The sequence below is a fragment of the Chrysochloris asiatica genome, unplaced genomic scaffold (assembly GCF_000296735.1).
Source record: "Chrysochloris asiatica unplaced genomic scaffold, ChrAsi1.0 scaffold00116, whole genome shotgun sequence".
NCBI classification, from domain to species: domain Eukaryota; kingdom Metazoa; phylum Chordata; class Mammalia; order Afrosoricida; family Chrysochloridae; genus Chrysochloris; species Chrysochloris asiatica.
This window is the reverse complement of record NW_006408634.1, coordinates 2,023,631-2,040,722: the sequence shown is the minus strand read 5'-3', so window position 1 is coordinate 2,040,722 and position 17,092 is coordinate 2,023,631. Positions and strand designations below refer to the sequence as shown.

Sequence of the window (17,092 nt, the reverse complement as noted above, 5' to 3'; positions counted from 1 at the left end):
TCATCTGGAAAGGATCATGAGAATTCCTGCACAATTTGAATGTAATCAAGGTGATTGATGTATAAATTGTTGAAATGTTGTCTTTCTGTATACTTCAACATTTAAAACTTTCAATTAACCTGCTACAATATGAAAAAGCTTCAGAAATATTAATGCTGAATGAAAGAAGCCAGACATAAAAGTCCAAATACTGTATAATTTCATTTATAGGAAATGTCCAGAAAAGCAAAATCTCTACATAGAGAAAGAGAGAGAACTCATCAGGGGTTGGTTGCCTGGAGCTCGGGGTGGGAACAGGACGTAGCTCCACATGAATACACGAGACTTTTTGGGACTGATGGAAATGTGCTAATATTAGATTGTGATGATTGTACAACTCTTTAAACTTAGAAGCATTGAATTAGACCTTTAAATGGGGTGACCCTTTAAATGTGTTGGCTGGAAGAAGCAATAAAAGAACAGGAATTCAAAAAAAAGTGAATCCCTAGAGACAAATCAGATCGGAGGTCTCCTGGGTCTGGAAGTAGACATGGAGAGTGAATGAAAAATTGTACTCTAAGAAATTTGAGAATCTAGAAGAAATGGACCAATGTCTAGAAACCCATGACTTGATTAAACTAACAGACTGAAGTTGAAAACTTGAACAGACAACAAAAGAAGAAATGGATCATCATTAAAGGACTCCCAATGAAAAAAGACAAGGCCTGGATGGTTTTACCGGGGTGAATTCTACCAAAACATCAATACTACTCAAACGATTCCAGAATATAGAAAAACTACCAAATTAACTTTATGAAGCAAGCATCACCCTGTATGATCTTGATGTCATCCCACAAGTCTTCTGGTCTTCAGTCAACAGATCTATGGTCTTTTATTATTATTATTATGCCTTGAGTGAAGGTTTGCTGACAAAATCATCAACTCTACCTTCAACAAATTACACATTTTGTTTTATCCCAATCATTGCAATCTCCTTCCCTGAAACAAGTTATCCTACTTCCTCCCTACCTGTCACTCCCCATTTACATCTTACATTGCACAAATGAACAAGCAAAAATATTTGTTGTACACATTTAAAACAAAAATATATATATTCTTTTAAATGTCCAAAGGGCACATTCTGCAAGCCAGCCTCCTGCCCGCAGGCAAACAGCCTTGCTGAGTCCATGGGCCTACGGTCCGCAGCTGCTCTATTTCTCCATGCTATCACCTTTGCCACCATCTCTTGAAGTCCCTAAATTTGTGGTAATTTGTTATAGAAGCAATGTTGTTGCTATTTGCAATATGTGACTGACTCATGTGTCAGAGTAAACTATGTTCCATAGGGTTTTCAAGGCTGTTAGATTTCAGAAGCAGATCTCTACACCTGTCTCCCAAAGCACCTCTGGGTGGCTTCAAGCCACCAATCTTTCAGCTAACAGTCAAATACTTAACTGTTTATATCACCCAGAGATTCCCCTAGAGCAACAAGAGAGAACTATCACATCTCCTAAAGCTCCCCTGCCCCACTTACTTCCCTCATCTCTTGGTTCCTCCCCAATCGGACCACCATCAGAGCTTGGGAAGGTGAGGAAGAAATGTGTGGGTAGCACTGCTCTCACCTTTGACTATGAGCTCCAGGGGATCGCTGGGGTGTGACCACAGGTACGGAATCGAACTCTGAAAAGTGTAGCATCGGTAGGTCCCACTCTGGGCAGCAGTCACAGCGATGAAGGGGAAATTGGCCTGGTACCACATCTCAGAGGTCTTTAAGGGCCTTGGGTCTCCTTCCTTGTACAGAGCAAAACGATCAAAGCCATATGGGGTCTGACACTGTAGGGTCACCTCCCCTCCTGCGGACACTGTTGAGCTGGGCCTGGCTGAGAGCGTGGGCTGGGAGAAGACACCTAGAAGAGAACCCTAGTATTAGAGGGAGGTGTCTTGGAAGTGGAGGTGAGAACTTTTAAGAGCTGGGAACTTTCTTACTGTGTCTTCTTATGGGTTGAATTGTGTCCCCCACGAAGGTATATTGAAGTCCTAAGCCCTATTCCTGTGAATATGACCTGGTTTGGAAACTGTGAGTCAACCCCAACTCATGGTAACCTCGGATGTGCAGAGAAAGACTTCTCCACTGAATTTTCAAGGTTTTCTGAGACAAATTTCCAGGCCTGTCTTCCAAAGCACATCTGAGTGGGTTTGAACTGCCAACCTTTCAGCTTATAGTCAAACGCTTAGCCATCTACCCCACCCAGCGACTCCTTGTTTGAAAATAGGGTCTTTGAAGGTGTTTTCAGTTTACGTGAGGTCATACTGGACTTGGGTGGGTCCTAATCCAATATGAGGGATGTCCCTATCAAAGAGGAGAGGAGACACAGACACAGAGGGGAGACACCAGATGACAATAGACTTTTGCTGCAGCTGCAAGCCAAAGAACACCTAGGACTACTGTTGTTGTTGTTGTTGTTGTTAAGTATCGTCGAGTCAGTTCTGACTCATAGCGACCCTGTATAGGGTTTCCAAGGAGTGGCTGGTGACCTTGAACTGCCAACTTTGTGGTTCAAATCAACCTTGCAGTCCAGGGCATTAGCCCACAGTGCCACACCAGAACTCCAGGGCTACTAGGAGCTGAAAGAAATAAGGAGGGATCTTCTAGAACTTTCTGGGAGAACATGGCTTGGTTGACATCCTAAATTCATAGCTCTACCTTCCAGAACTGGGGGTCCTGGTGGGGCAGATGTCTACGCAGATCTCCAGGCTGTGTAGACATCTGTTTTGTTTTTAATGGCTACTTTTCCTCACTATATTAACATGTTGTTGTTGTTGTTGTTAAGTGCCGTCGAGTCGGTTCCGACCCATAGCGACCCTGTATAGGGTTTCCGAGGGTGTAAATCTTTACGGGAGTAGAAAGCCTCATCTTTCTCCCGCGGAGCGGCTGGTAGTTTTGAACTGCTGACCTTAAGGTTCGCAGCCCGATTCGTAACCACTACACTACCAGAGCTCCTTAGTGGGGAAAATATTGAAAAGTAAGTATTAAAAATGAAAACCCACACCATTATTTTAAGTTTAACTATTTTATTTATACCTGCCCACAGCTTACTACCATGTTACTGTCCTGGCTTTAATGGAAGCAAACTCATTGATAATATTTTCAAAATCTACCTCTGGAAAAGAGTTGATCATTCTGATGTGGTCGGGCATGGTTCTGCCCAATCCCGTCTTTCTTTAACATTGTGATACTTTGTTCACATTGAAAAGGTAAGTGGTTTCAGGTGTATGGAATCCAGAGTAAATAAATACATAGAGACAAAAGAGAAGGGAGGATGCTGAGGGGAGATTTGGGATGGAGCCTCCATTAGAGTGATGAAAATGTTTGGGAACTAGCTAGAGGTGGTGGTTGTACAATTTTGTGAATGTACTAAATTCCCCTAACTTGTTCAGCTTAAAATGGTTAATTTGACGTTATGTGAATTTCACCTCAATAAAAACATAGATGTTGTATTAAAATACTTAACTCCTGATTACTAAATGCTTTGACAATACGTCTTAGAAGTGAGGACGGAGCAATTTTGGGCTACTTACTTTTGGACGCATCATTAGGAAAAACCAATCGTTAGAAACGAACGTGGTATTTGATGAAGAGCCGTTGAGTCAGTTCTGACTCATAGTGACCCTTTACTGAGTTTCTGAGGAGTAAGTGGTGAGTTTGAACCACCGACTTTGTAGTTAGCAGTCCAGGGCTGATTCTACAGCACCACACCAGGACGCCACCCAGGGCAGCAAATTGTGATTGGTGTTAATTACTGTCAAGTCAGTTCTGACTCATAGCAACCCTGCATAGGGTTTCCAAGGAGCAGCTGGTGGGTTTGAACCACCACAGTGCTGATCCTACAGCACCACACCAGGACATTACAGCGCTGATGTTCTGTCATGGGGGTCCCCAGGGCTGTGTCTTGCATGCCCTACTACCACCAAGAGGAGTCCTGGTGTGGCACAGTAGGATCAGCACTGGACTGCTAACAGGAAGGTCGGCGGTTCAAAACCCACCAGCCGCTCCTTGGAAACCCTATACAGGGTCGCTATGAGTCAGAACTGACTCCATGGCACTAAACAACAACAACAACACACTGTGAGAGAGTAAGCTTCTGCTTGTCAAAGCAATTCACTTGTGGTGTTTCTGTTATGGCAGCAGTGGAGAACAAAGACCCCAACAACAGTGACAATGACTCAGGATCATCGGGCCATGTTTCATTCTCTTAAACATACGATTGTCATGGGTTATCATGGCCCCTTCAGGTCAGAACCCAAAGCAAGTGCCTTTCTCACCTCTCCCCACCCCAGCCTTGTGGGGCTTTAAATTTACTATCACCTACTTGCTGGGAGCCCGGAGCTATTTAAGTGCAGCCTGTGCATGTGCACGCGCACACACACACACACACATGCGCACACGCGTACCCCACCCCCGGTTACCGATAGCAATCAAATCCAGCAGGTTGCTGGGTGGAGACCAGACCGTCCCGTTCTGATAGGAGCAGCGGTACTGTCCGGCCAAGCTCTCTTTCATGGCCGGGATGGACAGGAGTGCATCATCCACATACTTCCTGGGCTTGAGCTTCTCCAGACGGTACATGTCCACGTCCAGAGGCCCCTGGCATTGGATGATCACTGGCTTATCCAGAGGCACCAAGGCACCGGGGTGGGCCAGCAGGGAGGGCTTGGGGAGAGGGGCTGAAAGGAGAGAGCTAGAGGTCAGTGTGCTCCCAAACACTTGTCTGCAAACATACTCTCACACACACACTCTCTCCAGCCGAACGCAGAGAAGGGATCTGAAGACTTGGGGAAAAGGACTCACCCTTCTGTGCGTGTGTCTCCTGCCTCAGGCACAGCCCTAATGAAAGAATACAATATTGAAATAGCGCATGTTTTATTGACTATATTTACCACATTTTAAGAAATGAATTGAAATAATAATTTAAAAAGACTATACCACTAGAGCCTCACTCACGTTCATCAGCATTATCTGTCTGCCGGGCATGGTGATGAGACATGGACATACGTTATACCTTTGGGGCATAATTATTGTATTTTTTCCCCAACTCCTTTATGTATATTATCACCACTTGTCTGTCAGTTTGTCATACCATGGTGGCTTGCCTGTGGCTCTGATGCTCGAAGCTATGCCATCGGTATTTTAAATACCAACAGGGTCACCCATGGTAAGTAGGTTCAACTGAGCTTCAAGACTAAGACAGACGAGGAAGAAGGAGAGGTAGGGTACTCCTGAATGTTTCGCCACTGGGAAACCTTACGAATAGGAACAGAATACTGTCAGATAAAGTGCCGGAAGCTGAAGCCTCCAGGTTGGAAGACACTAAAAATACAACTGGATAAGAGTTGCCTTCTCAGAGTAGAGTTGACCACAATGACGTGAATGGAGCAAAGCTTTTGGATGGAGCACAACACAAAATAAGGAGAAACAGCTGCAATCGTCTGTTTATAATCAGAACATGCAACGTACAAAGGATGAATTTAGGAAAACCGGAAGTTGTCAAAAATGAATGGAGCACATAAATATCAAAAATATTGATAGAACAGTATCTTAGATATTGTTGTTGTCATTGTTGAGTGCCATTGAGATGGTTCCAACACAAAGCAACCCTGTATAGGGTTTCCAAGGAGTGGCTGGCAGGTTTGAACTGCTGACCTTGCACTCAGCAGTTTAGTGCTTATTTGACCAAGCCACACCAAGTCCTTAGGCATTAGTGAGCTGAAATGGACTGCTACTAGCCATTTTGAATCAGACAATCATATCATTTTGTATTCCAGGAATGAGAAATTCAAGAGGACATGGGGTCACATTCATTCACCATCAAAAAGAATATTTCAAGATCTGTCTTGAAGCACAATGAAGTACAAAGCCGCCTGTGATTGGACGAGATAGACCACCCACCGACAAGCCAAGAGCGATCAGGACGATTATTTAAAATTCACCTACCGATCACTAAAGCCACTTAGGATGAAAAGAAAGAATTCTACCAATATGCAATCAAGATGCATTGATCATTCCTGGTGATTGGAATGCGAAGGTTGAAAACAAAGAGGAAGGATCAGTAGTTGAAAAATATGACCTTGGTGATAGAAATGATCCTGGAGTCACATGATACAATTTTGCAAGACCAAAGACTTCTTCATTGCAAATATCCTTTTTAAACAACATAATAGGCACTTTACCCAAACCTTGATATTTTCAATCATCTCAAAAAAAAACCTTGCAGTTAGCAGCCCGACTTGTAACCTATTCATTACACTACCAGAGTTCCATATATATATATATAGAGAGAGAGAGAGAGAGAGAGATGGAGAGAGAGAGAGCGAGAGACAGAGAGAGAGAGCGAGAGAGAGAGCCTTTTGTTGTTGTTGTTAAGTGCCATCAAGTCAGTTCTGACTCAGAGCGACCTAGTCTAGCATTTCCAAGAAGCAGCTGGAGGGTTTGAACTGCCGACCTTGTGGTTGGCAGTCCACTGCTTACCCTTCAGTCCTGTGTTTTATGTGGTAACCCTAATGCTTGCACAAAGAGACACACACATGCGTACATACATAGAATGATGATTATCATTCTCATTGTAAACATAATCATTGCCATGAAACCCCCTGACACCCTGGGATTAACCCAAGTGTCATGTTGAACATTTTCTGTGCCACAGTCCTACTGGGTACTACCATGAAGAACACCATTTTATATACCAATCTATGCAGACACCAAACGCTTCCGGATCTTGTCCAATAGCCTGTAGCTGGAAGGAGCTAGATCCAAACATAGGCAGGATATTTTAGTGGTTAAATACATGGATTTGGCACCAAAATTCTTAGTTTGTAGCCAACCATTATTTGTGTGATTTTCAACAAGTTACTGTGTTCCTTTGGTCTCAGTTTTCTCATCTGTGAAATTGGTATCATTTCTGTTGCCAATGATTAAATGCATTATTGTTGTTGTTGTTGTTGTTATGTGCCGTGGAGTCGGTTCCAACTCATAGCGACCCTGTACAGGGTTTCTGAAGCTGTAAATCTTTACAGGAGCAGAAAGCCTCATCTTTCTCCCACGGAGCAGCTGGTAGTTTCGAACTGCTGACCTTGAGGTTGGCAGCCCTACTCATAACCACTATGCTACCAGAGCTCCTTAAATGCATAATTAGTGCTGGTTAAAAATAATAATAATATGTGACCTATAAGCAAAGATGTCAGCTTGAGGACTAAGGTGCACCTGACCCAAGCCATGGTCTTTTCAATAACCTCATATGCATGTGAAAGCTGCACAGTGACTAAGGAAGACCGTAAGAGTTGATGCTTTTGAGTTATGGTGTTGGAGAATATTGACAGTGCCATGGGTTGCCAAGAGAACCAACAGATCTGTGTTGGAAGAAGTGCAGCCAGAGTGCTCCTTGGAGACCAAGATGGCCAAACTTCATCTCTCATATTTCAGACATATTGTCAGGACGGAGCAGTAGCTGGAGAAGGATATCATATTTGATAAGGTGGAGGGTCAGAGAAAAAGAGGAAGACACCACCCCCACCCCCACAATGAGATGGATTGGCTAAGTGGCAGCATGGATGGACTCAAGCGTGGCAACAGTAGTGAGGTTGGCCCAGGATCGGGCAGTGTTTCGTTCTGCTGTGCATAAGGTCGCTGTGGGTCGGTACTGACTCGATGGCACCTAACAACAACAACAACAACAATCGTCCAAAACCAAACCCTTGCCATTGAGTTGTTCTGACTTAGGATGAACAGCTCCGCAGACTTTCCTGGCTTTTCCTCTTTATAGAAGCAGATCACCAAGTCTTTCTTCCATGGTTCTAATTCAGTGGGTTCGAACCACCAACGTTTAGGTTGACAGCCAATCACAAACCACTTGGAGCACCCAGTTCCTTGGCCCACAGTAAATGGTACAGAAGCATGTCCTGGCTGGTTGACTGAGTAATGTGTCTGCTCTCTCAACCCAATAGCACATTGCTTCCTTCCTGCTTAAGCTTCGGAAATTTCCATCCCTTCAGCAACCCAGTTATTCTGAAAGCACGGAGAAGCAATGTCTACCACACACCTGGCACAAAGCCTTCTAAAGGTCAGGCAGTAAGAAACACATCCAATCCCCTCCTACTCCTTTGCAAGAGACAGACTTATTTGCTTCCTTACTGTAAGAGACGCTGGCCCATTAAATCTATAACCTGATCCTGATCTCCTCAAGTTCAGATTTATAAATTAAACTTCTTAAAAGTAATCATGGCATAAGAGAAGAACAGTGCATCCCAAACCAGGAGACCTATGTTCAGTTCCTGACTCAACCAGGAATAAACTAGAATGATTCAGATGAAACATATAACATCCCTGGACCTCAGTTTCCACAGCCAACCAATGAAGGTGCTCTCATAAGTCCTCTCTTGTCTTGTGATTTTAGAAGTCTCTTGTCTGCACCCCTAAGTCTCCGAGACCCACCCTGAGGACTTACCAAGGCAGAAGAGGGCGGACAGGAATTGGGACATGGTTCCTCAGTCCCGTCCTGAGCTCTGTGAGTCCTGGAAGGAGATGGTGATGATCTGGAGCCCAGACAGGATGTAGTGAGGACATGCTCCACCCTCCCCTCCATCAGCCGGGTTTTCTATTTCAGTAGCATCTCGCAGGAAACATCTCCTCAGCAGAATGACTTGCACACAGGTCCCAAGGAGTCTCACTTTATCTCCTTTTACCAGCCTGGGGTGGCCCCATCCGTCTGCCCATTGAGGCATTGTCTGGTGTCCTGATATTTCCATTCGCTTCCTGGCATCACCCTGTCTTCTTGGGTTTTTCAAGAGGAGCAGACACAGTGAGGGGTGTGTGAGTGTATACAGAGATTTGTTTCAGGGGGTCAATTCACACAGTTGTGGGGCTGACAAGTACTAAATCCATAGGTCAAGGGACATCTGCAGGTTTACATTCCATGACCCATATATCAGGTGATGTGAAAACTGAGCTACAAAGAAAAAGCAAATGCAGCCAGAATATCCCTTTATATACAGGAGGCGGGCCACACAGGAAACGTCCCTCACAGCTGATTGGTTGATCAGCTCACAGCATGGAAAGTAATTTGGTTACAGCACATTATGTCACATTAGGATACACCATGTCACATCACACGTGACGTTACGTTAAGTCACGTTACAATCCATTATATCATATCACGTTACGTGATGTGATGTCACATCAATCAATCTGGTATCTGGTGGTCAAACCCTTGACAATCGTAACTTACCCAAGTTGACACAGAAAAGGAACCATTGCGTCTTCTCTGAGCCACTGACCCATCCAACAAACTTGTTTGAATACTCATTTCCTTTCAATTTTTGTGGGATACAGTCAACATCAGCCATTTTAGCAATTTCAAATGCTTTTAGCTGCATATAACAAAAATAATAAGAATAATTAGACCAATAGTTTTACTTTTCTCACAGATGATGTAATGAAGGTATTGGTGTGGTGGTCCAATGATCGATAGCAGAGATGAGTTCCCTGACATCCTCTAGGCTTTCCCCTTAACATCACCAGATGGATGCCCAGACCCAGGCATTGTATCCAAGTTCAAGGTAGAAAGGCAAGGCAAGAGCTTATGCTAACTGGATTTGTCCCCTTTCTTATGAATACAATCTGCTGCCCAAGACCTCTTTAAATTGCTGAAGAGCAAAGATGTCAGTTTGAGGACTAAGGTGCACCTGACCCAAGCTATGGTATTTTCAATAACCTCGTATGCATGCGAAAGCTGGACAGTGAATAAGGAAGACTGTAGAAGAATTGATGCTTTTGAGTTATGGTGTTGGAGGAGAATATTGAAAGTGCCATGGGTTGCCAAAAGAACCAACAGATCCATTCTGGAAGAAGTGCTGCCAGAGTGCTCCTTGGAGGTCAGGATGGCCATACTTCATGTCTCATACTTTGGACATATTGTCAGGGGGAGCAGTCGCTGGAGAAGGATATCATGTTTGGTAAGATGGAGGGTCAGAGAAAAAGAGGAAGATCCCCAGTGAGATGGATTGGCCAAGTGGCAGCATCGATGAACTCAAGCATGGCAATAGTAGTGAGGTTGGCCCAGGATCGGGCAGTGTTGTTTTCTGCTGTGCATAAGGTCATTATGAGTCGGTACCGACTCGATAGCACCTAACAACAACAATACTATGAATACGTCTTTCCTAGGATTCATCTACCAGGAAATTACCTGTAAACAGAAAAATGGTTCTTTCATCACCTGGCACAGATGGAGCCAATATTTAGAGACAGGACTCAGAGCAAAGAGCAAAGTGTTTGTTGTACTAACGCTCAGAAGAATTGAAGAGTAGAAACTCTCCCAGATCTGTCTCCCCAAAGAAAATAGGAGGGGAGATTTTTAGGGATTTCAGATATGAGGTTGGGGTCTGTAATGGTTAGGGGTTTGTGTCTGCCCAGTCTCAGGGTTGTTATTGCTGTTGTTAGGTGCCATTGAGTTGGTACAGACTCATAGCGACCTTATGCACAACAGAACGAAACAACTGCCCGGTCCTGGGCCAACCGCACAACTGTTGCCATGCTTGAGCCCATTGATGCTGCCACTTTGCCAATCCATCTCATTGGAGGTCTTCCTCTTTTTCCCTGACCCTCCACCTTACCAAACATGATATCCTTCTCCAGCGACTGCTCCCTCCTGATAATATGTCTGAATTATGAGAGACAAAGTCTGGCCATCCTGGCCTCCAAGGAGCACTCTGGCTGCACTTCTTCCAACACAGATCTGTTGGTTCTTTTGGCAGCCCATGGCACTTTCAATATTCTCCTCCAACACCACAACTCAAAAGCATCAATTCTTCTAAAGTCTGAGGGAACCCAGGGAGCATTCTTCTACAAAATGAACTCCAGTCAAGCATTGGATGACCCAAGTGTAGGTGCACCCCTGGTGTTGAAGGAACCAGCTGGTGGGATGTGGCTTCCCATCACATACAAAGATGCAGGGACAGGTTTTCATTCAGGATTCTCAGGAGACTGAAGTTCACTGAGGTTAACCATAGGTTCTGCAAGGGCTGAATACAGAAGGAAAAGAGCTGGAAATCCCAGTAGGGTTTCTGGGAATGTTCAGTCTATAAAGAAAAAGAAAACAATGAATGGTGATTAATGGTGATTCATGGTGGTTGCTGCACCCTCTTGTCTTTCTCCCCGTGCGCCACCCCCTCAAGCCCACTCCCACCATCCCTTCCTGCTCTCGTCTTGTGCCTCACTGCAACTGCTCAAATATTTGCTCTTCTCTCTCTCTCTCTCCCAGGGAGGGTCTTGTGGATTATCCTAAAATCCAAGTCTGAAACTCCAATGAAGTCAGGAAAAGCTAACAACCCAATTCCTGTTCACACACAAAGAGGGACAGACAAAGACACAGGACAAGCAAGTATCGGAACGCCCGCAGTGTTGACATTTCGATCCATTCTCACATTCATTCATAACAGAGTCTGGAACATCTCTCCACAGACTTTGCTCCACAACCTTTTTCCTAGGGACAGGGGTCACTCCTCACCATCCTTAATCCAGGGACAGGGGTCACTCCTCACCATCCTTAATCCAGGGACAGGGGTCACTCCTCACCGTCCTTAATCCAGGGACAGGGGTCACTCCTCACCGTCCTTAATCCAGGGACCAGAGGCCATTTCCCATAGTCCTTAGGGAAAAAATGAGATTTTTCTATTCCCTTGTGAAAAATATTAACCATGGGCCTTCAACTCATGTAACAACAGAAGCTTATCCTGGTGTGGCATAGTAGGATAAGCACTGGACTGCGAACCTCAAGGTCAGCAGTTCAAACACACCAGCTGCTTCTTGGAAACTCTGTACAGGTTGCTCTGAGTCAGAATAGACTCGACGGCACTGACAAAGCCAGCATTCAGAGACAGGACTCAGAGCAAATAGTTGTTGAGTCTCCATGCCCAAGAGAGCAGGGGAGTTGAAAATTCCCCAGATCTGCCTCCCCGAGGAAAAGGGGAGGGGAGTTTCTTAGGGGTAAAAGGTCTGAGGTAGGGACCCCGGGAATGTCAGGGACTTTCTGTTGCCTGTTTACTCCAGGTTCTGTTGGCTCTAACCGACGCCCTGAATCTCTCCAGCTGGTGGCCATCCATGCCCATTATAAAGGGTGTATGGTGGTTTCTCGTCTGCTCCTGTGATAGCCCTTAGAGTAGGGATTGACCACTAGTTGAAGAAGTCATTCATTTTAGAGAAATGGCGGGGACTGTAGTAATTGACTATAGCAGACAAGAGGAATGAGACATAGCTCAGGGTTGGGGGCATGTGCAAAATCCTAACTCAATAGAGTTAAGATAGCAGGAGGAACCCTTGGGCCCTCCTCCAAAGTTTGCTTTGACCAGACAAAACCATTGTAGTACCTTGGGGTCCTCAGGGCCTTATTTCACACTCAGCAAAACAAATATTTTTTGTCCTTTTCTTGTTGTTGTTGTTAAGTGCTGTCGAGTCAGTTCCGACCCATAGCGACCCTGTTCAAACAGACTTTGCTGTCCAGCACACTAACCCACAGTGCCCCATCAGACAGTCCCTTGTCCTTACCTTATTGTTGTTGTTAAGTGCCGCCGAGTCGATTCCAACCCACAGTAACACTGTATAAGGTTTCCAGGGAGCAGCTGGTAAGCTTGAACCACTGACCTTGCAGTTCAAAGGACTTTGCAGTTTGATGCATTATCCCACAGTGCCACACCAGGTCCTTACCTACATGCAAGAAATTCTGGAGACTTTAGTGTATTGTTTGCAGGAACTAATTCACACTCTGTGACAAAGAAGGAGGAGGGAAGGGCACTGAAGAGATCGTTAACAATGTCTGCCGCAACAGTGAGAAAGATTCTGGCCCCTGCCCTCCTGGGCCTTATATTCTAAGCAAAGTTCAATGTAATAAATAATTAAAATACACGGAAAATTCGGCAAGTGCTTTGAAGGAAAAGAACAAGGTGCTGAGTTGCAGTATTATCTTGTGTACGCTTGATGAGTGGATGGCTGAAGCAGGATTTGAACCCATCTCTGGCAGCAGAATCAAGGAACCCTGGTAGCATAGTGGTTGTGCATTAGGTTTCTAACCTCAAGGTCACCAGTTCAAATCTACCAGCCACTCCATGGGTGAAAGATGAGGCGTTCTGCTCCCATAAGGATGTACTGCCTCAGACAACGACATGGAGAGACGGAGTGGCTTCGGGAGCTCTGGACTCAGGGAGGGAGAAGGGCTGTGTGCTGGCAGCCAGGAGGCAGGCTTTCAGGGTATGCCCTGTGGTTGTTCGAATGGTTTTATATTCCTGAATGCTTCGATGTACATACAAAAAAAAACCAAGAAAACAAAAAAGGAATGGAAACAAATGCTGTTGAATGCTGGTGCATGAAGGGGATTGTAATTATTGCAATGAAACGTAATACAATAGGATGAATGTAAAGTTAATGTTGTCACATGTAAACTATCACTCAATTCACAATAAAAACATTTTTTAAAAGTTAATGGGTTTTTGAAAGCTCTAAAAAAATTTTAAAAAAAAGATTTACTGCCTCAGAAACCGTACCTAATATCCCTTCCACCATCAATTGTCTCTCCCTCACCCCTAGTAACCACATTACTGTGTTCTCTTTCATTTCCATCAGGCAACACACACGTGCTCAAGGTCCCATCATTTCTTCCACCCTCTCCGGACCAAGACCACTTCTCTCTGTCCTAAAGTTAGTTTTCTTCTCGACTTCCTTTCACCCAAATTTACTGAAAGCGTTGTTTTTCATACGTTCTCTTTCTTGCTCCTCTGTGCACCACATCTTTTCAATTATGTTGTGTTTATTTTCATTGCACAAGTGAGAACGGAAAATCATCAAAACTGGAGGAAAATCATAAATCTCTCTTCACATACCCTCTGCATCATCTCGTCATCAAATAGCAATCCTGATTATTGTCCAGTTGGTCTGACCTCCTTTTTTATAGCATTGTGCGAGTGTGTTTGAGTGTGGATGGAGACAGATGGAGTGTAGGGATAAGAGTTCATTTTGTTGTTTTACAATATGGTAGCCTAGCTAAGAGCTCTTCCACGTATCTTTCTCCAGAGCCTCGACCCTCAGCACTCCAGGACAACGGATCGTTAGCAACTTCATCATCTGACGTACATGACATTTCTTTCTTTCTTCTTTTTTATTTTTTTAATAATCTACTTTTTTTGTTGTTGCTGTTGAGCATACACACAACAGAACAGAAGGCATCGCAACAACCTCACATGTAGAATTCCATGACATTGATGATATTTTTCAAGTTCTGTAACCATTCTCACCCACCTTTTCTGAACTGTTCTTCCCCCATTCACATAAACTTGCTGCCCCCTAAAGTTCTAAGCTTTGAGCTGCTATTGACAATTTGATACCATAAAGACTGTTCTTTGAATTAAAAAAATAATGTTTTATTTGGGTATGATTTATATGCAATATAATGCAAAGTTATCTAGAGTTCAGTTCAATAACTTTTGAAAATTGTATCCATCCATGTAACCAAAATCCAACCATATGGTGGTGTTAAGTGACATCAAGTCGGTTCTGACCCACAATGACCCTGTACAGGGTTTCCAAGAAGTGACTGGTGAGCTTGAACTGCCGATCTTGCAATTCAAACTGACTTTGTAATTCAGTGCATTAACCCACAGGGCCACCCCAAGACTCCAGGCATGTGGAAGATAGTCCTTAAAAGAGCTCAATGCTCAAGATGTACATTCCTTACTAGGAAGATAAACTTAATGATTGGTGTCAATAAAACTGGAGTCCTGGTGTAGCCCTGTAAGATACGCACTGGACTGTTAACCACAAGGTCGGCAGTTCAAACCCAACAGCTACTCTTCGGAAGCCCTCTATAAGGTTGCATGTAACAATAGGAACTATTTTGGGTTTAAGGTTTTCTCAGGGCAATAGTTTCAGTGGTTCATCCAGCCTCCATGGCTCCAAAAACTCTGAATTCCATGGGCAGGTTGTCCCTGCTAAATGAGCCCAAAGCATCACCGTACACCTGCAGGTCACTACTGCACTGCTCTGCAGGGACCGGATCACATGGCTGTCCCCACTCAGTAGACATTGAGCTCCCTGACACTAGGAACTGGGTCTAACTGCCCTGGTTAGCACCAGCAAAGGTCCAAGAAAAGAGTTCTGTAAACAAGCTGAAACAGGTAAATAGGTAGAGAACAGTATTTGATGGATTCCAGAATTTCTAGATGATTGACACAGCTTCTCGGTACTTTGGTCTTTGGGGAACTTTCCCAAAATAGCTGGTTGAGGAAATATGAACCGCATGCCCCATGGAGCTTCCCTTTCCTTACAGGGTGACTGAGGCTTGGCATCCTCTTAGCCAGTCCCAGATCGGGGCTCAGGGCAAGATGAGGGTGGCTTAGCCACAGTGCTCTTTAGAGGTATCCCTGAGGGTGCAGGAAGACAGTGGATTCACATTCCCCATAAGGCATGCATGGTCTTCTGCTGTGTAGCAGGATGGAGACACAGAGAGAGAGTGGGCACTCGGTGAGGCAATGGGAATGGGGACGGAATAGGGAGGAAGTGGCCATCTGTTCACTCTCCTTGGCTTGGATGTCCCGCAAGGAAAGGGAAGGGATGGAGTCTTCTTTGAGGTCCTTCAGACACATTTGGTGCTCCCCACCATATTTCAGGGATGGGAGACTGAAGTCCAGGAACGCAGTGACCAACAGCAAGGTGAATGCTTCCTGGCTTCCCCTGACATCCCAGTCCCCAACCCACAGAGCTTCATCTCTTTTCATTGGTTTTCTTCCTGGACATTCAGGGATGAGCTGGAGCTGAGGGAAGGGACACAAGAGCATTAGGGTAAGTCCGAGAAATAAGACAGAAGCAGGGTTTGGTATTGGAGGAGCACACCTTTTCCTACCTCTTATACTTCACTTGGTCTTGGTCTCACCATTAGCGGCGCCTATAGAGAACCAGCAATCAGATTCCTGGAAGGAACCCACCAAGCCCACCTCCCACTTAGCCTCCCAGGTTAACCCTTCCATCCCCAATACATACTTGTTTGGCCTGATGCCAAAAGCAACAAAATAAAAGGAGAAGGAAAAGAAGAATAAAGGCAACTGTGGCCAAGACTCCGATGTTGATGGATCTTTGTTTAAGACTGTATGGGTCTAGGAATTAGAAAATGGTAGATATCTGTTACTGAACATCTGTTGCAGTCATCCATTTATTCATTCAATAAACATTTATTGAGTGAACTGCCATATACCAGGTAAGTGACTGGGTGTTTGGGAAACTAATGGACCTACCCAATAGCAACATCTAGGTATATAAGACAATAAACAGAGGTATTCTTACATGTAGAGATGAGTTCTATGAAAAATATTTACACTACACTACCAATCAAAGTTTCTTTGGATTTTTGCACCTTGAAGAATAAGAAACTCTCAGCTGGCTGGGGTACAGGGAGAACAGCCTTCCAGACAGTAGGAACAGCATATGTGAGACCCGTTAAGTGGGAAGGAGGTTGTGTGAGCCACATATTGGAAGGTCAAATGGTGTGTGAGGGGGAGAGTGGTTCCCAATAAAGATGGAGAGGTCAGAAAGGGTCAGAATGTGAAAAACTTCGGAAGCTACCAAGAAGAATCTGGATTTGGTTTCACATGCCAAAATGACCCCAAAGGAATTAGCAAGCAATGAGCTATGCATTTGGAGGAGGGTTGGAATCCGTGCAGTTGCTCTTAGGTAAATTAATCTAGCAGGCAAGATGGAAAGCAGAGAAACAACTAGAACACGTGTTGTTACAGACAGCTCAGTGACAGGTGGTCATGGCATAACAATGTGATGGTGGTGGAAGGAAGAAGGAAATGGGTTTGAAATTTGTTTTGAGGATAAAAATGATGGGATTTGGGGGTTGGTGATGGAATATGGAAGGAGTGAAAACAAACAAGGAGTTTTAATGGTTGTTCTCAGGGATCTGAATTGATTGTTGACTTGGTCGTTGACTTGGTCATTGACTTGGTCATTGACTCGATCTTTAACTTGGTCGTTGACTTGGTCATTGACTTGGTCATTGACTCGATCTTTAACTTGGTCATT

General features: G+C 44.5%; 1 protein-coding gene across 1 annotated transcript in view; it reads right to left on the bottom strand.

Annotated features, from left to right (window-relative positions):
• The window catches only part of GP6 (glycoprotein VI (platelet)), a gene marked incomplete at its 5' end in the record, with an annotated part of 30,303 nt that overhangs the window by 6,280 nt on the left and 6,931 nt on the right, over window positions 1-17,092 (bottom strand). Inside the window, 2 exons of the mRNA XM_006868301.1 lie at window positions 1,602-1,886; window positions 4,447-4,704. Coding sequence (XP_006868363.1) covers window positions 1,602-1,886; window positions 4,447-4,704 — 543 coding nt within the window. The remainder of the gene's footprint in view (window positions 1-1,601; window positions 1,887-4,446; window positions 4,705-17,092) is intronic.